The 26,957-nt window shown below is 37.3% G+C and overlaps 3 protein-coding genes across 4 annotated transcripts; all 3 read left to right on the top strand.

Annotated features, from left to right (window-relative positions):
* Positions 1–1,035: 1,035 nt before the first annotated feature.
* LOC143566620 (zinc finger BED domain-containing protein RICESLEEPER 3-like) lies at positions 1,036–1,806 on the top strand. Its single transcript, XM_077053271.1, has 2 exons — positions 1,036–1,330; positions 1,400–1,806. The coding sequence occupies exons 1-2, from the start codon at positions 1,036–1,038 to the stop codon at positions 1,804–1,806; spliced, it is 702 nt and encodes a 233-aa protein (XP_076909386.1).
* Positions 1,807–10,028: 8,222 nt separating this feature from the next.
* Positions 10,029–12,710, top strand: LOC143569270 (leucine-rich repeat extensin-like protein 4). Of its 2 annotated transcripts, XM_077055238.1 has the most exons (3): positions 10,029–11,357; positions 11,388–12,338; positions 12,422–12,710. In XM_077055238.1, the coding sequence occupies exons 1-2, from the start codon at positions 10,049–10,051 to the stop codon at positions 12,326–12,328; spliced, it is 2,250 nt and encodes a 749-aa protein (XP_076911353.1). In that variant the 5' UTR covers positions 10,029–10,048; the 3' UTR covers positions 12,329–12,338; positions 12,422–12,710. The 2 variants fall into 2 exon arrangements, with proteins under 2 accessions (XP_076911353.1, XP_076911347.1); XM_077055232.1 differs by having other exon boundaries at positions 10,029–12,338.
* Positions 12,711–20,274: 7,564 nt separating this feature from the next.
* On the top strand, positions 20,275–26,871 carry LOC143567777 (uncharacterized). Its single transcript, XM_077054098.1, has 13 exons — positions 20,275–20,742; positions 22,341–22,588; positions 23,090–23,163; positions 23,943–24,102; positions 24,565–24,589; positions 24,694–24,783; positions 25,291–25,462; positions 25,551–25,624; positions 25,915–25,978; positions 26,061–26,132; positions 26,207–26,340; positions 26,426–26,499; positions 26,601–26,871. The coding sequence occupies exons 2-13, from the start codon at positions 22,369–22,371 to the stop codon at positions 26,657–26,659; spliced, it is 1,218 nt and encodes a 405-aa protein (XP_076910213.1). The 5' UTR covers positions 20,275–20,742; positions 22,341–22,368; the 3' UTR covers positions 26,660–26,871.
* The last annotated feature ends 86 nt before the right edge of the window (positions 26,872–26,957 follow it).

Below are 26,957 nucleotides of genomic sequence, written 5' to 3'. Positions count from 1 at the left end.
ACACACCAACGCCTGATGGACAAAGAGTTTCATGCCCAAATTGGGAGGAACTTGTAGGGATGGCAAAAATCCCCGAATCCGACGGGGAAACCCGAAAACCGGCTTATTTCGGGTCGGGTCGGGTTTTGTTTTTTCGGTTTCGGGTCGGGTTTCGGAGATTGTTTCGGGGATTGTTTCGGGTTCGGGTTCGGGTTTGGGTTCAGGTACCCCCGCCCCGACCCGCCCCGATATAATATATAAATATAAATATAAATAATATATATATATATATATTAAAAACCTAAACCTGCATCCAGACATCCACTCATCCAGACTCCGCCACCGCCAGTCCGCCCCCGATTCACTCAATCGCCGTCTGCACCACCATCACCATCCACTCAATCGCCGTCTGCACCACCGGACCACCCTCCTCCTCCTCGTTTTGATCCCAGCCGAAGTATGTAATCTCACTCTTTAATCACACACACACACCATTCTTTTCTTCCCCACTATCACACACACACCGAAGTATGTTTTCTCCTTTTTTAGGGTTTTTCATTTGAAATTGACCTAATTTTGTTGTTGTTGCATATCGTATGATACACCGTTCTCTTTGCGATTGATGATTGACATGATAATTGATTTGGGGAATCTAATTTGTTTTAGGGGTTTCCTCTTTCCATGATAATAGACTATATTAATATTAATATTATCCTCAATTATATTCATATTCTTACTCTATGGCCTCTCGGTCTCTGTTTCATTCCACCGCTTTCTCATCCTACCACCTGTTCATATGAAGTATAATCTCATTGATTCCTCTATAAATTCTATAATAGAAGAAAGCAGTCGAGCCTCTTAATTTGTAGTGTAGCTGGTATACATTGACCTATCAATCTATCATGCACTAGCAATCACGAGCCACTGGTCCATATTGTATAATCTTCTTTAATTCTCTTTACTATGTCTTTAATTTGTTATCTTCTAGCAGCCTGTAGTTGGCTTTTGCTTAAAGTCTTCTATGTGCCATTCTATTTCAGTTGCATCTACAACTATATGGCATCACAAGGTGATAAATTTGCTTCAGACACTTGTACTCCTACTCCCGTTGCTTCAAACACTCCTACTTATTCTACTCCTCAAGGAAGCAGTGAAGGGGTACATGATTCTAATGAACCACCACCAACTAACTTTACTACCCACGATGAGTCTAACCTTGATGATACTTTTGAAGATGGTCAAAATGTCGGTGGTAAAAGGAAAAGATCTGCCGTGTGGAACCATTTTAAATTAATGAAAGTGAACGGTGAAGATAAGGCGGAATGTAACTATTGTAAGAAAAAGCTAGGAGGTTCAAGCAAAAACGGCACATCGCATTTACGAGATCATTTTGAACGTTGTCCAAGACGAACTGTTAAAGATATACGACAAAGCATCTTGATTATGGAGCAAAAGAAAGTTGATGGTAGTTCATCATATCTCTCCAACTACACGTTTAATCCAGACAACTCAAGGAGAGATCTCGCGGAGATGATTATTGTGCACGAGTATCCTCTTACAACGGTGGACCATCATGGTTTTAGAAAGTTTGTTCAAGGTCTTCAACCTTTGTTTAAGGTTCCGAGTCGAAATACCATCAAGAGCGACATTTTAAAAATTTATGAATATGAAAGGGTGAAAACTAAGAAACTATTAGGGAGGATCACAAGTAGAGTGGCAATAACTACTGATATGTGGACAGCTAACCATCAAAGAAAAGGGTTTATGGCCGTCACTGCACACTTTATAGATGACTCTTGGAACTTGCAAAGCCGAATCATGAGGTAAAGCATATATATTGTACAAGTCTAATATAAAGTTAGTTTAAAACTTTAAATGTATTTTACACTTATATTGATGCATAAATTTTATATAGGTTTATTTATGTGCCTGCACCACATACAGCTGATGTTCTTGCAGATACGCTATATGATTGTCTATGTGATTGGAATATTGATAGAAAAGTGTCTACTCTTACCGTTGATAATTGTACCACAAATGATGCAATTATCAACAAGTTACTACAGAAGCTTCCATTGAGATCACTCATGAGGAAAGGAGAGTTGTTTCATATGCGTTGTTGCGCGCACATTCTCAATTTGATTGTTCAAGATGGTTTGTCTGTTATTGAGGATGGGATTGAAAGAATTAGAGATAGTGTTTTATTTTGGTCTGCATCAGGAAAAAGAGAGCAAAAATTTGAGGAAGCAGCCAATCAACTTGAAATGGAATACACAAAGAAACTGATCGTTGATTGCAAGACTCGCTGGAACTCTACTTATTTGATGCTTAGTGTTGCTATACCTTATAGACATGTTTTCACGCGATTAAAGCAAAGAGAGCCCAGGTATACTAGTTTGCCTACGGACCTTGATTGGGACTTAGCAACTGAGATATGTAACAAGCTACAACTATTCTATCGGGTAACTCTTTTGTTTTCTGGTAACAAGTATCCTACTGCTAATGTCTTTTTCCCTTTGATATGTGAGATTCGTTTTTCTATGCGGGAGTGGACTAAGTCTTCTATTGTTGACATTAGTCTAATGGCGTATAAAATGAGTATCAAGTTTGATAAATATTGGTCTGTAATTCATGGGATTATGGGGATGGCTGCGGTTTTAGATCCACGTTACAAGCTAAAATACGTAGAGTTGCTTATGCCTGCCTTATACGGTGAAGAAATGGCAAAGGAAGAGTTTAAATCTCTTGAGGATTTTGTCCGAGCTTTTTTTAAAGAATATGAATCTACCAACTCACGTGGTAAAAACTACTATGAAGGTATAATCATATTAATATTTAATGAGTATAAATATAAATTGCTAATATTTGATTTATCTTGATTCACATTAATTTATAGGTGGTGGTTCTAGTTCATCTTTATTCAGTTCGGGGTTGTCAGAGTGTTCTTCTGGTGGATTCCAAAAATTCCTATCTGACATTAAATCCAAAGCTAAGGTGAATGATGACTTGAATGATATGGCAGAGTTAGATAACTACTTGAAAGAAAATCTTTTGCCTGATGAAGTAGAACTGGATTTGTTGCTTTGGTGGAAGACAAATGGAGGTAAGTATCCGACACTTCAAAGGATGGCAAAAGATGTATTGGCAATTCCAGTTTCCACCGTTGCCTCTGAATCTGCGTTCAGTACAAGTGGAAGATTAATAAGTCCTCACCGAAGTCGACTTCACCCAAAAACTTTGGAGGCTTTAATGTGTGCTCAAAGTTGGTTGTTGAATGAGATTCGAGGTAACGCTATATTGAATATTACATTATTACTCATGTTATTTTTCTTCATAATCATGAATATATGTTTATGTTATTACTATTAAATATAGAAACTTGTTCGGAAGAGACCGAGGCATATTGCCGCACCATTGAATATGAAATGGATGTGGAAGAGGTAATAATATTTATAAAATTTACTATTTTTGTAACATAGCTTTTATTCTTTTAACTTGGTTGATTTATTGATAAATATTCTTAATGTAGGTAGGTACTAAAGAAAGTGGCACGACGACTTTGGATGATTTGGTTTGATTTGGTATTTAGATTTGGTCGCAAGTTTGTAGTTTGTGTATTTGGCATGATTTTTCGGCCATGTAGACTTGGTTTTATTTCCTTTGTAACACATTGTTTCAGCTTTCATGTGTGTGATGCAGAAGTTTATTTCGATAAATGTTCAGTTATGTGATGAACCAATTTCGGGTCGGGTCGGATCGGTTTCGGGTTTTCGGGTTCGGGGACGGGGCGGGTCGGGGGGGTACAAAAAACCAAACGGGGAATCCCCGATTTAAACCCGACGGGTAATGGGGCGGGTACGGGGATGGTTTTTGGTTTCGGGTTCGGGTTCGGGTTAAGCAAAACCCGCCCCAAACCCGCCCCGTTGCCATTCCTAGGAACTTGGAAGTCTACATGGATGACCTGGTCATCAAAAGCCTTGACCCAGAAACGATGTTGAAAGACATCGAAGAAACATTCAACACACTCAGAAAGATAAACATGAAGCTCAACCCGAGCAAGTGTTCCTTTGGGATGGAAGAAAGGAAGTTCTTAGGAGTCATTGTTACTAAAGATGGCTTCAGAGCGAACCCTGAAAAGGTCGAAGCCATTATCAAAATGGAATCACCTACCACCATCAAGCAAGCTCAGACACTGAATGGACGCCTAGTCGCACTTAACCGCTTTTTGGCAAACCATGCGGATAGGTCGTTCCCATTCGTGTCAACGTTGAGAAACTGTTTAAAGAAAACGCACTTCCGCTGGACACCAGAAGCGGAAGCAGCTTTTCAGGAAATTCGGCCACGTTTGATCGAACTCCCAACGCTCACAGCACCAGAAGCGGGAGAGGAATTAATCTTATACCTCTCCGCCACAGATAGAGCAACCGGGGTCGTCCTGCTAGTCGAGCGAAAAGGCATCCAGATGCCAATCTACTATGTTAGCCGTCTGCTAACAGACTTCGAAACCCGGTACTCTACCCTGGAAAAATTAGTCTTAGCACTTGTACAGGCTTCACGCAGGCTAAGACGATATTTCCAAGGTCACCCAATCACCATTCTCACCAACTTCAAACTTGCAAACGTTTTAGGCAAACCCGAACTGTCGGGACGCCTAGCCAAATGGGCAATAGAATTGGGAGAATACGCGATAAAGTATAAGCCGAGGCCAGCCATAAAAGGCCAGGTCTTGGCCGACTTTATTGCAGAAGTCCCCGCCTCGCGGGAGAAAGAGTGCCAGGACGAGGCTCAACCCTCTTCAGCACAGGACATCAATGATGTCTGGCGACTCTACACTGATGGAGCAGCCAGCAACGAGGGCTCAGGCGCAGGGTTAAAACTAACCAACCCAGCGGGCCAAGAATACACTTACGCTATTCGACTGGATTTTCCAAGTACAAATAACGAAGCGGAGTATGAAGCATTCTTGGCCGGGCTGAGGATTGCGCGTAAGATGGGAGTGAAGAACTTGGAAGCCCACGTGGATTCCATGTTAGTAGCAAATCAGATAAACGGGACGTACACGGCCGTGAACGACACAATAGCCCTGTACCTCGCTCAAGCAAAAACCCTCATGCGCGATTTTAACGATTGTAAAGTCATACACGTCAAGCGTAACGAAAACAAATCTGCGGATGCGTTAAGCAAGCTTGCGTCATTGGCTTTCACCCACTTGGGAAAGGACATCCGCATTGAACTCCTTGGAGCACCATCAGTCCCACACAAGGAAGTCTGTGTCATCCAAACCGGCACGGAAACATGGATGATACCAATAATAAATTACCTTGCGGCGGGTATACTACCAGAGTCGAAAACAGGCAAGAAAACTACGCTGTAAAGCACTGAACTATCAACTCATCGATGACATCCTTTACAGACGTAACTTTCTTGGTCCACTCCTCAGATGCGTCGACGACCAAGATGCCGACTACCTCCTGAGGGAAGTACACGAAGGCATCTGTGGGATACACGCAGGTCCACGCGCAGTTGTAGCTAAGCTAAACAACGCGGGATACTTTTGGCCGGGGATGCATACGGATGCACTGGCATACATCAGAAAGTGTAGGTCTTGCCAACTTTACGCACCCAACACGCATCGCCCGAAGAATGAACTTGTTCCAGTCACTTCTTCATGGCCATTTCAGAAGTGGGCCATCGATGTGACAGGCCCATTTCCAGCAGCAGCAGGGAACGTCCAGTTTCTATTGGTCGCCATCGACTACTTCACCAAGTGGATAGAAGCAAAACCCTTAGCCCAAACAACCGCAAAACATATCAAAAAATTTATTTGGGAATTTATTATTTGTCGTTTTGGACTTCCACAGAATCTGGTGAGCGATAACGGCACCAACTTTGCTGACATGAAGCTACAACAGTGGCTGAAAGAACTTCAAATCACCCACACCTTTACCTCAGTGGCGCACCCGCAGGGTAATGGTGAGGTGGAAAGAGCAAATAAGAGCATCGTCGACGGCATCAAGAAAAGACTCCTGGAACACAGATCCGGCTGGGTGGACGAAGTTCCACACGTCCTTTGGGCACACAGAACGATGAAAAAGGCAAGTACGGGAGAAACCCCGTTCAGCCTCACTTACGGCACTGAAGCCATGGTCCCGGTCGAAATTGGTCTACCCTCACCAAGGGTCTTGATTCAACCAGAGGACAATGATGCGGAAAGACGGTTAGACCTTATGCTAACCGAGGAACGCAGAGACTTAGCCGCAGCGCGTGAAGAGAACTACAAGCGACAAATGCAAAAGTACTACAACACGCGGGTAAAACTCTGCAACTTCAATGTCGGAGACTACATACTGCGTAACAACGAGGCTTCGAACCAAGAACGCCCAGGAAAGCTGGCCCCCGTCTGGGAAGGGCCATACATTATCAAAGAAGTTTTCGGAAAGGGCGCATACCGGCTCGAAAGGCTCGATGGCACCCCCATCCCAAGAACATGGAATGGAGCTCAATTACGCAAATGTTACATGTAGATCAATTCCAAACTTATAAAGAAACGGCCTGGGGCCACTTCTAATGGAAATGATTCTCCTTTCACATTGTGTTGATCGCTTTACATTTGTACTTATGAACTTTCCGGACTGTATGCCGGTATTCACCGCATAAATATGGAGAGAAGTCGTTGCGTGTGGACAGCGGCAAAACCCGCACAAACACAAAAAACGGCAAACCTTCACGCAGGTCAGTTATAGGTGAAGATTGGTCATCCCACTAAATGAAAGTGACGGTCCTACCCGCACAATCATGATAGAGGAAACTGAACACTAACCTATTGACAACCGCGCGTCGAACGGTTAACTTATTCAAAACACTGGGAAAATTGCTAAAATAAACTAAAATATGCATGCGCAAGTCATGTAACGTTTATAACGCAACTCACAAAGATTCAAAAGTAAGCGGGACTATACCCCTTACCTTGCCAACCAAGTAACTATAAGACAGATGCGGGTACAGTGTCAAGGCAAAACCCTTCACATACTTAGCACCTGCAGGGAATTGAAGCCAAGAATACCTCGGCAACCAACTAACTATAAGATGGGTGCGGGTACAGTGTCAAGGCAAAACCCTTCACATACTTAGCACCTGCAGGGAATTGACGCCAGGAATACCTTGGAAGTAAAGTAACTATAAGACGAGTGCGGGTACAGTGTCAAGGCAAAACCCTTCACATACTTAGCACTCCGCAGGGAATTGAAACCAAGAAGGATCTTCTGGGCCATGCTTGCGGAAACGGAAATAACATCCCCGCATAGCGGGAACGTTGAGAATTAGATTGTTTGAAGCTCCAAGATGGAATTGGTTGTTTAACATAATTGATCACTATGTTTAAAACTACCAAAACCTCAAGGAGAATCTACACAAGTGGAACTCAACGCTCCTGACTTGCGAGGAGGTTACAGACCTACCCGCATCATACCCAAAGATCAAGCAGAAAAGTCGGGAATTTCTGCACGTGACATTAGGACTTCCACGGGAAGAATCCCCATGGAAAACCTTAAAACTAAACCCTTTTCAAAACCCCTTGCTTAAGTCCAAAAGTTCACCTCACTTATTAGCAATTCATGAGAAGAACATTGGACTGGGGGGACATGAAGAGGTAGGTCATAGCAGAGCCCAGTTGGACCCGCAAGACTCACCTTGAACAGGGACGTCTGCGCGGTTGGACCCTCAAGACTCACCTTAAACAGGGACGTCTGCGCAGTTGGACCCGCAAGACTGACCTCGAAGAGAGACGTCTGCGCAGTTGAACCCGCAAGACTCACCTCGAAGAGAGATGTCTGCGCAGTTGAACTCGCAAGACTCCTTAGAGGGACGTCTGCGCAAAGACCAACTGGATCCGCAGGACCAACCATGCTCAGAGACGCGACGTCCTTACGCGCAGTACGCAAGCTGTTCCCGCAGGAAAAGCCTCCCAATGGTGAAGTACTCCGCCTGTTCCCGCAGCTACGGATACTAGCCATCAGGGAAGGCTACCCGCGCAGCAAGGCTACACGCACAAGGCACTAACTCTCAAATAAATCAGTAATGTCACCTGAAGAGGGAATGAGCAAGCCGGGAACACTCCCTCCCAAAGCCGGGAATACTCCCGCCCAAATGAGCCAGTCCGTATGACACTGGAGGATCTTTTGTACTGTACCTGCCAAGGTAGGGACAAAAGATCTGACCAAAGCTACGACAGCTCACTGACAACAGTACGACGGGCAGCACGCTCTAGTACTTAAAGTCACTATCAGCCGCTGCCTACTCACCAACCCCTGTCGGGGCACGTCCATAGCCTGCAGTTGGTGGAAAATGAATAGTACACGGCCGGCCGGGTCACTATCAGCCGCTGCCTACCCACCAACCATCAGCATGGCACGTGCGTAGCCCACAGTTGGTAGAACAGGAATAGTGTTCAGCCGGCTGTACCTGCTTGGAAACCTACCTTCGGCTATAAATACTCCAACACCTTGGAACGGTATCATCATCTTCTCTCTAGCTATTTCTCTTAATATACACTTATATTCAAGAGCAATCTAGTCTGATTCTCACGCCGGAGGGTGGTCACAAGGAGGTACCCCCCCTTCTCAGTGACGAGCTCACGGTCTGTTTTGCAGGTTATCAGAAGAATAACCATCTTGCCGGACATAACCCTCGTGGGAAACATCTATTTAACCCCCAGATTATCCGTAATCTGCCCGAGGTCGATTAGTGTTTCTTCAATCTCTAAATCATAAGTTATAGACTTATAGTGGTGATTAGTTTACATCTTTTAAAAAGCATATATAATAGCATGAGTGATTTTTTTTTTTTTTTTACATTAAGACAAAAAGGCCGGTTATAGAATAAAAGGAAAGCTTGGCCGCGCCCCCACATGCACTATGTGAAGAATCATTCCACTTTCGACCGTTTGTTCCGTAGAATTTAATGAATAAAATATATATTATATTTAAACATTACTTTTATTTAATAATAAAATTTGAATTGTAATAGTTAAAGTAATATAACTTCACATTTTTTATATATGGAAGAAGTTTAATAAAAAAAATTAGAATATCGTCCTTTCTTAGACACGTGTTTTTATCAAACATATCTCATAGTTTAACTCTTTGATTTTTATTCCATTTATAATTTTAATTTTGAAATTATAATATTCTTAAATCTTAACATATATATATATATTTTGAGTATTTTCATTGTATTTAATCATCTTAACTAAACTATTTAATAATAAAATTTGAATTGTAATAGTTTCTTAAAGATTTTTTTGATATAGAAGAAGTTTAATAAAAAAAATAGAATCTCGTCCTTTCTTACTATCACTACCAACAACATCTTCGACGACACGTGTTTTATCATTATCAAATATATCTCATATTTTAACTCTTTGATTTTTATTCCATTTATAACTCTAATTCTTTCAAATTTCAATATTCTTAACATATATCTGTTGATTATTTTCATTTTATTTTACTTGTTTATAAAACATTCAATATTGTATGATTTTATTTGAAACGGAGTCAAACTAGACTCGAGTCATGGCTAGGCTCATTGACACGATCTTAGGCTCAATTAAATTCAAAATTGAGCTCGAGAATAACTGAACTGCTTCGTTTAATTTCGAACTTGGGCATGAACGGCCCTGGGTAGACTATTGACTCGTCAGTAATCCAAATTACCATTTAAAAAAATGATAACAATAAATACAAAGTAATCAAAACTTAAGGGACTATATATTACAAATATTATAAACCAGTCCGGTCCTCTGCCGGCCTCCGGCGTGCATTCAATTGTCAATAAATAACACCTCCATACAAAAATTAAACACATATATTCTAGAGAGAGAAATACAAATAAAACCAAATGCGTTTTGAGCTGTGATTTAGCTGTATTCACTCTCTCTCTCTCTCTCTCTCTCTCTCTCTCTCTCATCCCATTTCACACACTCTCTCCCAATATCCTTACCCCCAATATTAATCTCATTACCCATTCACACACATTTTTTCCATCATATCATTCAGATGTCTAATTTGTTGAGATGAAGAACACCATCATCTCAACTAGTCATTCCACCCCGAGACACTTGTTTCTTTTTTGGGTTGTCTTGTATTCGTTTTGTATTTGTATTTGTATTGCTGGTGGTTACACCAATGACGGTGTCGGAAGTACTGAGGCTTTGTACTTCCGGCACCGCCAGCTTCAGTACTACCGAGATGAATATGGTGACCGAGGCGAGAATGTGACGGTGGATCCTTCCTTGGTGTTTGAGAACCCAAGGCTGAGAATAGCTTACATTGCTTTACAAGCATGGAAGCAAGCTATTCTCTCAGATCCAAACAATCTGACTACAGATTGGGTTGGATCTGACGTGTGCGGGTACACATGCGTGTTCTGTGCACCTGCACAGGGCAACCGGTCCGAAAGGACGGTTGCCGGGATTGATCTCAACCATGGGGATATCGCGGGGTACTTACCCGAAGAGCTGGGGTTGCTTACCGATCTCGCTTTGTTTCATATTAATTCGAATAGGTTTTGCGGAACAATTCCGCAAAAGTTTAGGCACTTGAAGATACTTTTCGAGCTTGATGTGAGTAATAACCGGTTCGCTGGACGGTTTCCGAATGTGGTTCTTAAGTTACCGAAATTGAAGTTTTTGGATCTCCGGTTTAACGAATTCGAAGGCATTGTGCCTAAAGAATTGTTTGATAAAGACTTGGATGCTATTTTTATTAACCATAACAGGTTTCAGTTCGAATTGCCGGATAATTTCGGTAATTCGCCTGTTTCGGTTATTGTTTTGGCGAATAATAAGTTTCACGGGTGTTTACCCTCGAGTATTGGCAACATGTCGGATACATTGAATGAGATTATCATGATGAACAATGGGTTAAGGTCGTGTGTGCCCGATGAAATCGGGTTGTTGAGTAATGTAACTGTGTTTGATGTGAGTTCGAATCAGTTGATGGGTCCGTTGCCTGAAAGTATTTCGGGTTTGGTTAGTGTGGAGCAATTGAATGTGGCTCATAATTTTTTGACTGGGAGTATACCCGAAAGTGTGTGTAGGTTGCCGCGGCTTGAGAATTTTACTTATTCGGATAATTTCTTTACTGGCGAGCCTCCGGTGTGTTTGAGGTTGGATGCTTTTGATGATAGGAGGAATTGTTTGCCGGGCAGGCCGGCGCAGAGGTCTGCGAATCAGTGTAAATTGTTTGCCTCTAAGAGAATACATTGTAGTGCATTTAGGTGTGCTCGGTTTGTCCCAACCCCGGTGCCCTCACCCCCGGTTGTGACTCCGTCTCCGCCTGTTGTGATTCCGTCTCCACCCGTTGTAATCCCATCGCCACCACCTCCTGTTTACACCCCACCATCACCCCCACCGCCCGTTTATTCACCCCCACCCCCACCGCCCGTTTATTCGCCACCATCACCTCCACCTCCACCATCACCTCCACCGCCCGTTAATTCGCCGCCACCACCTCCACCATTACCGCCACCGCCCGTTTATTCACCTCCACCTCCACCACCATCACCGCCTCCTCCATCACCTCCACCACCGCCACCGCCCGTGTATTCACCGCCACCACCTCCACCATCACCGCCACCACCAGTTTACTCACCTCCACCCCCACCACCATCACCGCCTCCTCCATCACCCCCACCGCCTCCACCACCGGTTTATTTACCTCCACCACCTCCACCACCATCTCCACCACCACCAATTGTGTTACCGCCTCCTCCGCCTCCCCCTCCACCTCCAACAACACCGCCTTATTGCGTAAGACCACCGCCACCACCACCTCCATCAGCATCTCCACCACCACCACCACCATTGAATTCCCCGCCACCGCCCACACCTTACTACTACAATTCACCTCCTCCACCACACCCCCCACCCCCACCGCACTCGCCACCACCACCACCACACTCCCCACCTCCACCTCACTCACCACCACCACCACCACCACCCACATATATCTACTCGTCCCCACCACCACCACCACCACCACACCACTCTCCACCACCACCACTACACCACTCCCCACCTCCACCATTACCACCTCTATGTATAGAACCACCACCACCACCACCTCCTTGCATCGAATACTCACCACCGCCACCACCCGTTCACCACAACCCTCCACCTCCACCGGTCCAACATTTCTCTCCACCACCACCAATCCAATATTACTCCCCACCACCACCACCCGTCCACCACAATTCACCACCACCACCACCTCCAACACCGGCATACGAGGGCCCACTACCCCCAATAACCGGAGTATCATACTCATCACCACCGCCACCACCGTTCTATTGATTCTTTCAATGTAATCAATCTCATCCCAAAACTAAACTTGCAATTTGTTTACAACATATTGACAACTATGTGTTTGTTTTTATTTATTTGCAGGTGTTATTCACAAAAACAAAATTGTTGAGAAACGCGGAATGATCGGAAAATAGGTACTCATAGGAAGAGGAAGAGGATTCTTTCCTCTGAAATTGGTTTTGTGAAAAATAAATTTGGCAGGGAAAATACTAGGTTGCAGACAAGTTTTATGTATAGATCTTGATCATCATCACTTGCTTCTGGGTTTCTATCCTTATTATCATACTTTTCTTTTTAAATTTTATAGTATAATCAATCAACATATTTACATGTATTAATTTATTATCATACCATCTTCTTGCTTTAGTTTTTTTCTTTCATTGATTTTGTGTTGCTATTGGTGTTGAACCTTGACTATGATGCCATTGGTTTGGCTTATTTTTTTAGGCTAGTATTACATATGCTAAGGCTACTTGTAGTGGGGCGACAAATGCCCACAAAGTGGGGCGATTTTGTTGGTGAACACCGCCCAGGCGATAAATGGGGCGAGGGGGGGGGGGGGGGGTTGTTTTTTGTCGTCGCTGACTGGGTGCCACATTGCACAAAACGTCCCATTTTGTAGTCCCTCCACTACACGTAGCCCATTCTTGTACGCCTGTACACCTAACGTATATTTATATTTGACGTTTTATATAATTTCCATCCATATGGTATGGATTTGACGTTTTATATAATTTCTATCAATATGGTATTGTATACGAGTCAATAACCTAGTATATATCAAAGTAGAGGTGGAGTAGTCATGTTAAAGTGCACCTTGTATCAACAATAAGGTTGTTGTCTGGTGGTCACGACGTCGGTTTGTGGGAACCGTCTCTACTCTAGTTGAAATGCATGTTACAGATGCGTGCATTATCCTCGAGATGTTGTGGTGGTATAATGCACCCGTCTATTCTAGGTGGTTTATTTGAGTACTTAGGAGTAGATTATTTCTTGCGCATGCGAGGGCTTTGTGCACCTGATTTGCAATGTGAATATTGCTCCAAGGATGTTTGTGCACCGTTTGTTAGGTTGGTTTTCAGGTTATACGAGTCGTGCTGTTTGGGTTTTGACATTTTTTACACTGAATTCGAATTTAAAGCGATTCGAAGTTAGAAAATTCAAATAATTGAAAACGAAATATTAATATATGTAATAAATAAGTAAGTAGTAGCAACACATTTTTTATAAGAATATAAAAGTCATATAATTCAAATCATATATTCAAACTTCCGTAATTTCGTTCTCTAATTTCAGTCTATAAAACATTAAATGTGATGGAAACCGAGCGTCAAATTACCAATTTATTAATTTTTTTTATTGCCCATGAGATTTAGTGGGTCATTGCAGTATCATTCATCTTCAAGCATGCATTAGCCTTTTCTTATTTAATATTATTTGTCTGAGAAAAGTGCATTTTGTTCATTGTTTTTTCTTGGTTTTCTTTTGTTGTTAGTTATAAATGTCAATTCGATGATGACGACGATGAAGACATTTTATAAGTTGCATCCAATTGGCCCTTTCTCACGTCGTTTTTACTTGTAAGTTAACGAGTTAAAGCTTTAACGCAATAGATATATTGTCCTTTTTGGATTTACCGATAAACCAAATGTATGGTATCAGGGTATTAGGGGTATGAACATTTATAAGGGTGTATGAAGATTTATGAAGGAAATATATAAAAACAACCCCCTCCCCCCCAAACACCGGCACACTTACTTCGGGTTCACACACGCGATTGTAAACCCAATTAATTAAGGGGCTTAGCCGATGAATACCAAATTTTTGATGAGTGAAGCCGACTCCACCCCGGACACCCTATGGCCGACGATCAAACTTGTGAATGTATCTTTAAAAAAAATTATTTGGAATTAATGTTAAAAATAAACAATAGTGAATTGTATTAAAATGTATTGTTCTTGACACTTTATTAAACGACGCTTTAATGGTTTGAACTTTAACCCTCACCAACTTTATTGAATGGTAGCCTTTACTCTTACTTTACAACCATTGGACCACCCCATTCTGGACTTGTAACAAATGTTCATATGGATTTTTACCTGTTATAACATGCTAATTGTATAAAGTGGTAGATTGCTAGCAAAATAATAATTTTGTTACATAATGTTAAATGAAAAGGTTGTTATTCAATAATAAAAACAGAAAAACTTTTAAATCAAATTACAATTTGAAAAATAAAATAAAAAAACATGTGCATAATAAAATTTAATAATAATTAAAATAAATAAAGAAAAAAAGAATTAAGAGAATATTAAAATGGGCCCTGTTTATCAAACATGGGCTACTAAACATTGTATTAATGATAAGCACTGTTGACTAATAATTTTGATCCAGTAGTTAATGAAATATCGGTTGTTTGGTAAGATCATTATTTGTATTTATTTATATGGGCAAGTGAGAGTGTATGTTGGGCATAGCAATTAAGTGATCACCCACTTTGTTTTAATAGTCAATGGGACCTTTATATTGCCACTAACCAAATCTCAATGATTTCTACATTCTACTAAGCACCATACATGTATAATTGTGTTACGTGTTGTTAATAGTTGAATTGGTATGTATTTTATCATTCTAGTTTAGTAGATTGGTTAGATTGTTTATAAAAGAACTTGTATATGTTTAAATTTTCATGAATGATTTTTTAACTTGTTTGAGCTTAAAATTTTATTATATTAAATATGATTGATGTGTAACTTATCATATGTTTTCTTATGTTCTTTTATATTCTTTTTATTTCCAACTGATTATAACCGTATTCGATTTAAAAACATATTTGTCTATTGCAAGACCGTCTTCGAGAATTGTAAAACTTTTTTAAGCTGAAGGCATAAATTTTTTGGGTCTAAAGTAAAAAAACGTTTCTGGTTGGATTGAAACAATTAAGTTTTTAAATGGGTTTACTTGGTTATAATTTGAGTTGTGTACAATTTTTTTTGTATAAATATAGGCTTAAATAAGTCGAGTAATTAAGTTTAAAAATCAAAAATACATATTTTTCTTTTTATAAAAACATATATAATTTTTTTAAAATAATTTTCTGGCTTAGCAGAAATTTGAGCCAGGGTCTGTCGATCGCTCTATCCTCCTTAAGAGCCGACCTTGGCCTAGTGAATTGGTAAAATGGCCAACACGGACTTTGAAATCTAAAAAGATAAATTTAATGGGGGCGAAATTTGGGCTCATTCATTTTAAAAAATGGGTTCCTACCCGGGTAGAGAGATTTTACAATTACATTTGAGTGGACGTGGGCATAAAAAATGGACCCGACCCTACCTTACCCGGACTAGTTCGGTGGTTCCTGTGGGTATCAAATCTCATCCCTCATAATAGGGTTTGGTTATTGGGAATGCCCGGTTATGACTCTGGCCCAATATTTGGTTTGTGCATCTCTAATCCAAGAAAAAGGTTTCCTTCCATTGTTGAATGTTAGTGTGGCTTTTGTTGGTAAAGTCAATAATTAGTAATTACAAACTTTGTTAATTATTTACAAAAAGAATAAAATTTTAAATTAATAAACCATGTCATCATCATCATCACGATACTCAATAAAACCCACCAATAGTAAAGCTATATTAAAACCTGATGAGGATACAATGTAGACAACCTTATCTCTAACCCGTAGAAATATAGAGACTACTTCCATATACAAGTGTTAAATAAATATTGATCTTATAGCAACTTTTGGAATATGTGGCCCAATATGCAAAGATCTGTAAGTTTTAACAACTTGAGTTGGGCTAAGCAGCCCAAACTTATTGATATAGCCCACAAAATTAAACTCACATGACATGCGCACATATATCAAGTTTGGGAGTAGCATGTTATTGATCAAGAACAATGGAAAATTGGAAATAAATAGTTAAAAACCTTTGGTTTGAAAAAAGAAAAACCCTCACAAAAGCATTTCCGGTCGATTGAATGTTAGGCAATTTGTAAGTGTTTGGTGCGCAATGTTGACGTTTCATGAATTTTTGTTATTGGGACGGAAAATGGGCGGGTGAAACCGGGTAAAAAACTTTTTTTGAACCTATACACAAAAAAGAAAAAAGCATTATGAAAATTGTGTTTAAATCAAAATGACTTTTTAGATGACCAAGAGTCGAACCTATATGATTCCACATATCATTGTCTTGCTTTATATAGTCTAAGGAGGCCTAGATAAACATTAACCTTTTTGCGTAGCATGTGTTAGAATGCAAGTTGTCTTGGACTCTTGGCGCACCCAACTCGTTGACCACCTTGTTTCAACAACATGCTAGATTCTTTTTTGAGACTTATGTGCAAACTGGTTGCTAGAAGATTTCGAAAGGCTTACTACCCGTATACAACTCACCGTACCCGAATCCGAAACCTAAAACAGTTGTGTTCTCATTTGTTGGAATTGAACCGGGACCCCAAGAGATCCCACATAATTCTTGTCACATTGTGTGTTTCGAACCCGTTACATCCTCTTGCCTTAACCCAGCTAGCATTTGCCAATTGAGCCAAGGAACATCGGCAACAAGAGGCTAAATTGCTAGATATATCTTGAAATTTGGAGATATAAAATACCAGATTTGTATTTTCTGTATTTTTTATAACTTGAATATGCAAAAATATAGTATTAGAACTTATTTACTGTCTTTGAGTTTGACACTTTGACTTAACCAAATTACATTTATATTAACAAAAAATTATGTGTCTTTGAGTTTGATTTAAACCTATAATAATAAGTTGCAACTTGCATGTCATCTAGTAAGATGTAGAAATGGGTAAGTTTTGCTTTGTGTGTGTGTATATTATTTTGGACTTTCATGGTTTGCAATTATAGCCTCTCCTTGGCTTTTGTTGTTTAATGAAATTTTCCCTCTTCATTGTTCAGAATAAATAAACTAAATAAATAACCACATATATTATGATATACCTCTAGCCAATAGGTAAACAACACATGCATATAGTTATGTTGGAAAGTACAAATTAAAATTCGTTTTTTCACTTCTAACTTTTATAAATAATCATATAGTTTTATGTATAATATATATTAATACAATAACTAATAAATCATTTAGACTAATCAAAAGGTGACGTACCCTAACCAAACTCTAAAGTCAGTATAGACCCGATTAAGACAACATAGTTTGGAAAGAGTGGCCTAAACATAAAAAAATGTCGTCATTAGAAAAAAAAAAGTAAATAATAAATAATTTAAACTTGTCAAAAGGGTATTAGAGCATTGGAGTCATTCCGTTTTTCGCAGATGCCACATTAGTTTTTTCCTGATTCTTTTCAGTTTTCTTCAAATATGATGGTGTCCTATTTATTATCGGTTTTCTTATTTATTTTTAAAATATATAAATTTAAACACACTAATTAAAATTAAATACAAAGACTTAACCAAATATTAAACATACAAAAAGATGATAATTTTATTAAAAACCATAACCATAAAACTACAAGAGGATTAAACATGTGTTTTTTTTTTAAATCTAACAATTAACAATTGTGAACTATGTACCATATTACAATTGATAGTCGGCAAGTGGCAAGTGCAAAATTAATAATTTGTTCTTGGTCCAGTCAATAGGTCGGTTTATGATGATCCTTGGCTGTCAGGAGGTCATGTTAACATTCTGACTTGAGAATTTTGTTTCATGGTTTAATTTATGTTTTAGTTAGTTTTAATTAGGTTTTAATTTGTCTATTCATATTCGATATTATCCTATATAAATTATACAACAAATCAATTCAAAATTCTCTTTATCGGATTTTTCCTGGTCATATTAATACAAATGCATAGTTGAGAATATGAATGGTAGAGTAAAAAGGAATTGGAATCATAAGTCATAATATATGGTAGTGGAATTAACCCAATTGAAATCTTTATCCATGGACCAGTTTACTCAAGAATATATACATGGACAAGGATTTTTTATTTATAATTTTGGCCTTTTAATAAAAAAATCATTCGCATTTAAACTGATAGCGACCAAAAAAACAGTGCTCTAGCGGTGACTCGGTTGCTTTCTTTTGAAGAGATCGTCAGTTTGAGTCTCGTTCGTGATAAAATTGTGTGCGTGAATAAGGGTTTTTTCACATTGGACCTTCAGACGGAAGGTTTCCTCTGTAAATAATGGAGGACAAGATCACCAGCGTTGTTTGCAACTGTAAGCATGGGTGACCTTTTGCTAGACGGAAAGTTTCCTCTGTAAATAATGGAGGACAAGATCACCAGCGTTGTTTGCAACTGTAAGCATGGGTGACCTTTTGCTAAATGGTTTATCCGGAATCCTGAGGTTTTTTGATCGTTAAAAAAAGAAAGAAAAAGATTGATAGCGATAAATTAAAAAAAAATGATAAAAATGAATATGCTAAAAAAGCACAAGGTGTGGTGTACAAGTGAGCACGTCATCCTAAGTTCATATGAAAGCGTGACATCGTTCCACACTAATACAAACCATCATTGTTCCTATGTTCCTACCAAATATATTAAATTGTATCGTCCAGAAGTGTCAAGTTGTTTGATTTTCTATTTTGAGATACAACCGGATTTTGTTATGTATACGGTTTAACGAATTTGTCATGATTAGATAATCTTTTGTAACCGAAGCTCGATTATGATTTGGTTTAAGCCTTTATAAATATCGAACCGACATTGCACACCCTACTAATATAATCTTTAAAAAGTATGTAGATAATGAGTGTCATGTGGTGGTAATCATGAATAGTTATTAAAGATACTAATTATTGATAAAAGATGTACGATTCTATACTTTTCATTTGTTGATATTATTGATAAGTTTAAAATAAGTATAATGTGATTATGCTAACCAAGTTTGAAAATGCTACAATAAGGCATCAATTTAATGTAGCAATTGAGAATGCAAATGATTAATTTGCTTTACTTTATGTCAACATGAATATCTTATTTTCCACAAAATCATCTAATATGTTTCAAGAATTCATGAATCATTGAATCATGATCATTCTAATTGCATAGCCTTTTTTTAAATGGTCCTACTTTCATAACTAACTTTTATTTTTAGTAGTTGACTTATTTAAGTGGTTTTAATATAATGATTTAGATATCATGAGTTAGGAGCATCCGCAACACGAACCCATCGCCCGCCTCTATATACTCTACGCTCTCCTTTCGTCGTCCTCCCCCTCCCCCTTCACAAAATCCATCCGGATGTCCGATTTTCCGCCTTGAATTCTGTATACACTCCACCCTCTCTCTTCCTTCGCCTCTATCGCTCCTCCACCTTTGCTCTACGTCGGATCCATTCATCCACATTGAGGAAGCTCTAACAAGGACATAATTAAACGTTTGCTTTTCTTCCCCTTGGTGAATACAAATAGACGGTTTGTAATATGACTCTCTCTCTCTCTCTCTTTTTCTTTTACGTGTGACATAAGTGAAACACATTATTAATTATAAATTTGTTATTCAACTTAGTTTTGTATTAAATAGGGGTGTCAATATTCAACATGACATAGTAATTAGCTGGTTTCTGATTCATACATAACCGGTTTAGTAAGTAGGCGGTGCATAACATGTTTACCAAACACGAGAATTAATTATGTCGATAACACGTTTACAACTTAAAAACTACACACCAACTCGGTTGACATGTTCGTATAAGCGGGTTAAACAAGCCATGTTGAGGCTAAACGATTTTAAACATGTGGACGCTAGGTTTATGTTTTGACAAAAAAGTACGAATCACACTAAAATTGAACAATTCAATATGCTACTTCAAAACCCTTCAACCCATCAAACCCGACACGATTAACACTCAAGTTAATTATTAAGTATTAACCCACCACTTTATCTCCGTATATCATTCCTTTAAAAAAAACTTTAATAAGAGACACCACACAAGTCCAGCCACCCGTCATCAAGTGTCAACTAGATATTTTAATATTATTTTTCTCCTCACTTTTTCCCTCACCACAAAAAATGATTTATTTTACCTTTTCGAAGTGACTTATTTCCTATTTTTAATATAAAGTTGGAAAACAGAAATAAATATCATATCAACTTCCATAATCATAACTTCAACCTGAAAAAAAAAACAACATACAAAAAATCGTTCGGCGGAAAAGAGAACAAATCTCACTCTCTCTTCCTATTCATGCAAATATATATATATATATATATATACATATATATATATATCTGTGCACTTATATACATGAGGCAAGGATTGAAACATATCTAGAAACACAAGAGCAAAGAGTTCGTTACAATTCCGGTCCGCTATCAACTCTCGCTTTGTTCTCCTTTTGGTTTAGTGATCGGAAGCAAAAACTTGAGCTAATCGAGTTTATTAGTTATCGGATTTGCCATTGCGAAAGCTCAGGTTTGTTTGATACGTTTAAGTTTTAAGTTATGGAATGTTTGTGCGTGTTCATCTAGTTATTCATGTGCATGAATGGGTCGTTATATTCAAACACCACCCTCTGGTGTGTTAATAATCATATACGGCTCATATAGGGGCTATATGAGTCATATAGCCCTCACGTGACTAACTATTGTACGGCGGAGACATGATGACAACTTTTCAGTCTGTATCGTATAGCCCCTATACGAGTTGTATAGACTTCAAACACCTGACACTCTCTGACACAAATGACAAAATTTTGCCTTATACGGCTGTTATAGCCTCTATACGAGCCGTATAGAAACGCCTGGTGTCCATGTTGAATGCTTTGTTAATGCTTTTATGAAAAAAATTGTTTCTTAAAATTTGCAACTCTTCTTAATATTTGTTGAAGTTTTAAGTTACAAATAATAAAAGTTTAAAACCAAATTAAAAATATTAATTTTCTATTAAAATATGTTTCATAAAAGTTATAACTCTTCTTATATTTATTTAAAGTTTTAAATTAAGTTACTATATAAGCGTCTATACTTAATTATATACATACAAGTGCTTGTTGATATTGGTATAACTATGATGATGTGGTTATGTATATCATTTAAGGTTAACATAATTGTTACATGACAAAGTAACAAACTATCATTGTTTTAGAATAAGCCTTGTGGCCGTATCGAACATATTCTATAAGCAATTTGGAGTCCCAAACGAAACTTGCACCAATATGTAGAGATAAGATTAACATTAGATGCTTATTCATTCGTATCAAACATTCCAATATCTAAATATAAAGAATATAGAGGAATAAGATGGGAACGAAAAAAATAATAATAATAAAAACGTATAAGAATATGGAGGAATCATATGGTACTTCAAAAAAATTAAATAAGAATATAAAGTAAATTGCTTTTTTTTTTTTGGCTAATGTGGTTTACGTCATATAACCCTTTCGGCTTAAAATGAAAGTTTTAAACAGATGAACCCCTGTCATCTTAATTGATTGCGGGTTTGGTCTTTAGTGTATGGATTTCTTCTTTTACTTAATCACACACACGAGTACGATGTGTACAATATATATATATATATATATATATATATATATATTTGAAATACGATTTTAAGAACAAGACACAAAAATAAATAAATTGCTTAATTTGAAATATCATGTAGAAAATATTTAATATTTAATAATTTGTTAAATACTCAATAATACTTTTGTATCATACTTTTTTTTGGTATCACATGTAAATATGAACATGTACTTTTAATTAAAAATATTTAATATCATGTAGAAGATATTTAATATCATGTAGAAAATATTTAATATTTAATAATTTGTTAAATACTCAATAATACTTTTTCATCATACTTTTTTTTGGTATCACATGTAAATATGAACATGTACTTTTAATTAAAAAAGTCACGGATCTATATGAACCCTTGAGCCATTAATGAGATGGTGGCCAAGCCACATGTGGCACATAGACATTACTTGGTCTTTTTGGTGGTTATAATAATTTTATTAAGATATATTAAAATATTGATGCTTTGAGTAATATTAACATATTATAATTTTACAGATTGCAGATGAGAAGTGAATAATTTATCATGACAGTAAAACTTGAAGCTGGGATGGAAGAAGGATTAGGAAACAATACTACTAGTGATCGGTATGCCAAGATCTTAACGGGCTCGTGGTGGGCCCAGTTCAGATACGAATCGAATCCTTGGATGGCGCGATATGTGTATAGCGTCATGTTTTTGTTAGCGAACTTGCTTGCGTGGGCAGTTCGTGATTATGGCGGAACTGCATTGACCCAAATGAGTAGTAAGATATACATTGCATAAATAAACTCAACCAACTTTGTTTCAACATTTTATCTTCATTAGTCTAAACGAGTCGAGCCACTTGTAATTAGTTGTTAAAACTCATTTAATAAACGAGCTCAAGTCAAAGCTTCACATAAAGATTGGCAAGCATTGCACAAGCCAACTATTTATTTTCTTAGTTTAATATATTAAATACTAAATTTAAATATATATGTATATACATAATAATTATTATTGCCACATGTAAATTTAGATAGTAGTATTCAGATAATATATATTATGTTATACATAAAATTTATAATCGTAATTTCATGTAAAGAAAATAACTAAATAGTTAATAAATAATAAATAAATCGAGCCCAATCGAGGCTTAGCTTGAAAATCCATTCATCAGCTGAGCTCGAGCTCCTTTAAATGGTCTGAGCTCGGACTCTCTTAAATTAAACGGACCGAGCTCATGATATAATTTCTGGATTATAATTTTACATGGTGTTTGCAGAATTAAAAACTTGCGAAGGTGGCGAAGACTGTTTAGGCACACAAGGAGTTCTAAGAGTGAGCATGGGATGTTTTGTATCCTTTTCTTATAAACTATTTACATATATTGGATTGATTTCTTTTGAGAACCGCTTTGAGCTTTTCTTATAAACTCAACGCCCTGCTTGCGGTGCGCGCATATAATGTATATATGTGTGAACCCTCGGGTGGGCAAAAGTAAAATTGCACTAATTTTGACGTTATTTTACTAATCTCGTGAAAATAACGTTAAAAGTGGCGGAAGGTTAATCAGGCATCATGTGGTGGCGTTGATAGCCGAAAGACAAGGGCACATGCACCGATCAGCCGGTGTCCCGATGATTGAGTGCTATGTGCCTTATGTCCAAGGCTTGATGCAAAACTACTATCGAGCCGGGGGTCTCACCGGAAGCAGCCTCTCTATTCCTAATGGGTAGAGGTAAGGGTGTCTACATCTTACCCTTCTCAGACCCTACCATAGCATTGCTATTGGTGGGATATACTGAGTACGATGATGATGATGATGATGATTTGAGCTTTAAGAACTCGAAAGAACTCATCGTAACCATTTTTTTTTGAATTTTTTTACACATGTGTAACTAACATTTAAACTTGTGTAATTATCAAAAATACTTATTCTCTCTCCTGATTCATTTTTTAATTAAATTTAATCTCAACCACATATTTCATACTATTTAATTAAATGTTTGGTTCAAAATTGAGTTATCAAAGTTATTAAAACTCATAAAATTCTCAAAATATCTCTCCCTACATATATTTAATCAAATTTAAGTAAACCTTGAAAGATTTTTGATATATCCTTAATGATATACAAGATATTTTTCTTTATAATGTTTGTTTCAACTAGTGGCACCAAAAAGTTACATGGAAGAAAAGAGTTGTGGCATTCTAGTTGGTGGTCTGTTAAAATCATCCTCATGATCATATTAGTTGTGCTACCCTTCTTTCTCCCTACACAACTCATTCTTGCATATGGTATTTATTATTATTATTATTATTATTATTATTATTATTATTTAAAAAAAATATTTCTTCATGCAACTAAAGGACTTCTTATTAAAAACTGTTTTTCTACTCTATGGCGTTTAAAAAATCGAAACAAACGGTACGTATCAATTAGTTTCAAATTGGTAATTTATATAACTTATTTCAATCATAAATGATCAAATAAACATATTCTATGTATATCATAGGGGAGGGATCATGACAGAACTCTTCTTCGTTGGAGAACTACGTAACTCTATACTATAAATATGCATGCAATATATCATAAGACATATATGTAGTATGGAATTCTCTATGATATACTAATGCATATATGCAATATATCATAATACATATCTATATATTGTATATATAGATATAGATATGTATTTTGATTAACAAACTTGCTGATATTGGCAATGATTGACGATAAATTATCATTTTTTTTGGCAGGGTCTATTGCACATTTTGGTGCAGGGTTAGTTAATCTTTTAACCTTGTATCTTTATTTCCTATACTCCCTTTGTACCACATTAAATAAATATTCTTAATCATCATGTTTATGTTTATGATATTTTGCAGGGTATTTTTGTTTATTCAACTAATCAGCATTATCCGCTTCATTACATGGTTGAATGAGCGCTGCTTATCGGAAAAATATGCGGAGAGATGGTAATGACTTTCTTTAATATGCAAAATAGAAATAATTTATAGTTGTTTTCATGAGTTTTCAAAACTGTTGACCTGACATGTTATGTTGCGTTTCATTTTTTAACACGACATTTACTAACTATTTAACTGGTCGGATTTTTCTCTTTTCAAAATCTCATTTCCCGATTTATTTACTACTCCAGACTGCGTTTTTTGTTTATTTAAACCTCTATAGTGCACTAATACTACAAATCCACGCAATTTGTATAAAACCAGTTATATATTTTTAATTTTTACTTTAAAATTTTCAATTATTTAAGAAATCAGCTATTTCTAAAACCGATAAACCCAATCAATAAAATGTCTGGTAATGAATACATTGCAATTAAGGCTTTTCCATATATGGCATATGATGTTATGAGTGTCATGGCATCAACCAAATGCCACATTAGCATATCTTTTACTTCTCATTTTTAAGTATTTATTATTATTGTTATTTTAATGATATACATATTTTTTTCTTTCCAGCCATACCCATTTCACAGTGATTGCAATTGGTGAATATTTTGTGTGCATACTTGGAATCATTTTAATGTATATTTGGTACACACCACAACTCTCTTGTGTGTATAACATTGCCTTCATTACATGGACACTTTTTCTCCTCCAACTTATGACAAGTGTCTCTCTTCACCCAAAAGTAAGTTCAACCATCAAAATCTTATTTCTAATCATATATGTATATTTTTTCAAATTAATCATTTTTTTTTATTTTAAACCTTAAACAGGTTCGCGCTGGCTTCCTGACTCCAGGTCTTATGGGACTCTACATTGTATTCTTATGTTGGTCCGCAATTAGAAGGTACATTTTTCTATATGGGTCATATATTATTTTTAGTTATAGCGGGTAAATAGACAAACAGTAATGTATATTTTTCATTCTTCTAGCACGTTAAAAGTTATCAAAGTTATCTATGACGTGGCATAATAGATTAATAGCCTAGCTTTAGAAAAAAACTATATAAAATGGTACACGTGTAGATAATTTTGGCTATTATGTTACGTCTGAACGATTCTATGTAAATTGTTATATTTTATTTGGAAATTATAATTATTTTAATTTGGACTATGCTCGTGTTCGTGTGCTTACAGTGAACCACCAGATAACAAATGTACGAGGACTTGGGGAGCCTCAAGACACTGGCTAACGATCATTGTAAGCTTCTAACTCGTAGCACATTTAAAAGCTTACATTTCAAGTTAATTAATAAATATTCATTTACATATCATTGTTGCAGAGCTTTGTTATTGCCCTAGTTACAATGGTTATTGCCACATTTTCAATAGGAATTAATTATAAATGCTTTCAGGTAAAAAAACTCGTTTTAACAAATTTTTAAACGTGTAGTAGACGGTTTTTTCACATTAAAAGTTATATTTGCAGCGGGGAAATGATGAGAAACAAGAGGAAGATGATGTTCCTTATTGTTTTGGCTTCTTCCATCTTGTTTTTGCCTCGGGAGTTATGTACTTTGCAATGTTATTAATTGGATGGAACTCTCATCACACCATGGCAAAGTAAGCCATTATCTTTGATCTCGCAAAAGTATACGAATATTCAAATTATTCAAATTTATATTTACCTAAATGCCCCGCTTCTTAGGTGGACTATTGACGTTGGTTGGACCAGTACTTGGGTTAGAATAGTAAATGAGTGGCTTGCGGTCTGTGTCTACTGTAAGCATTACATCCATAGTACACATTTTTGAAGTGATTGTTGTTATTTCATATTTGCTTATTAGTTATCTTAACTTGTTTCTTGTTTTTTTTAAATGTAGTGTGGATGTTGGTAGAACCGATCGTATGGAAAGGTAGACAGGTTGAAGAAACCAAATAAGTAAACGCAAAGAAGACACTCTTCGCCGCGTACGCTAACATAATTTATACACAATCAAAAGATATAGAAGCCAAAGAGATGAACAAGAAATGGCATCCATGGAGCTAAAAATGTCAATTGTATGCATTAATTGAAAACTAAGGATGTTAGTATGGTCCAAAACTACATTGGGTGTACTATGGATTTTTGATACTATATACTCACATTGTTAAGAAAGACAAACAAGATCCCGTATTTAATACAAGTAACATCTACATAAAGGAGTAAAAGTTCAGTCTTTGTTACCCGCGTCGTAAAG

Source organism: Bidens hawaiensis, unplaced genomic scaffold (assembly GCF_021521415.1).
Source record: "Bidens hawaiensis isolate Kalapana, Puna unplaced genomic scaffold, B.hawaiensis_p1.1 tig00001236_1, whole genome shotgun sequence".
NCBI lineage: Eukaryota > Viridiplantae > Streptophyta > Magnoliopsida > Asterales > Asteraceae > Bidens > Bidens hawaiensis.
The sequence above is the reverse complement of the archived record's forward strand: the minus strand, read 5'-3'. Positions and strand labels throughout refer to the sequence as shown.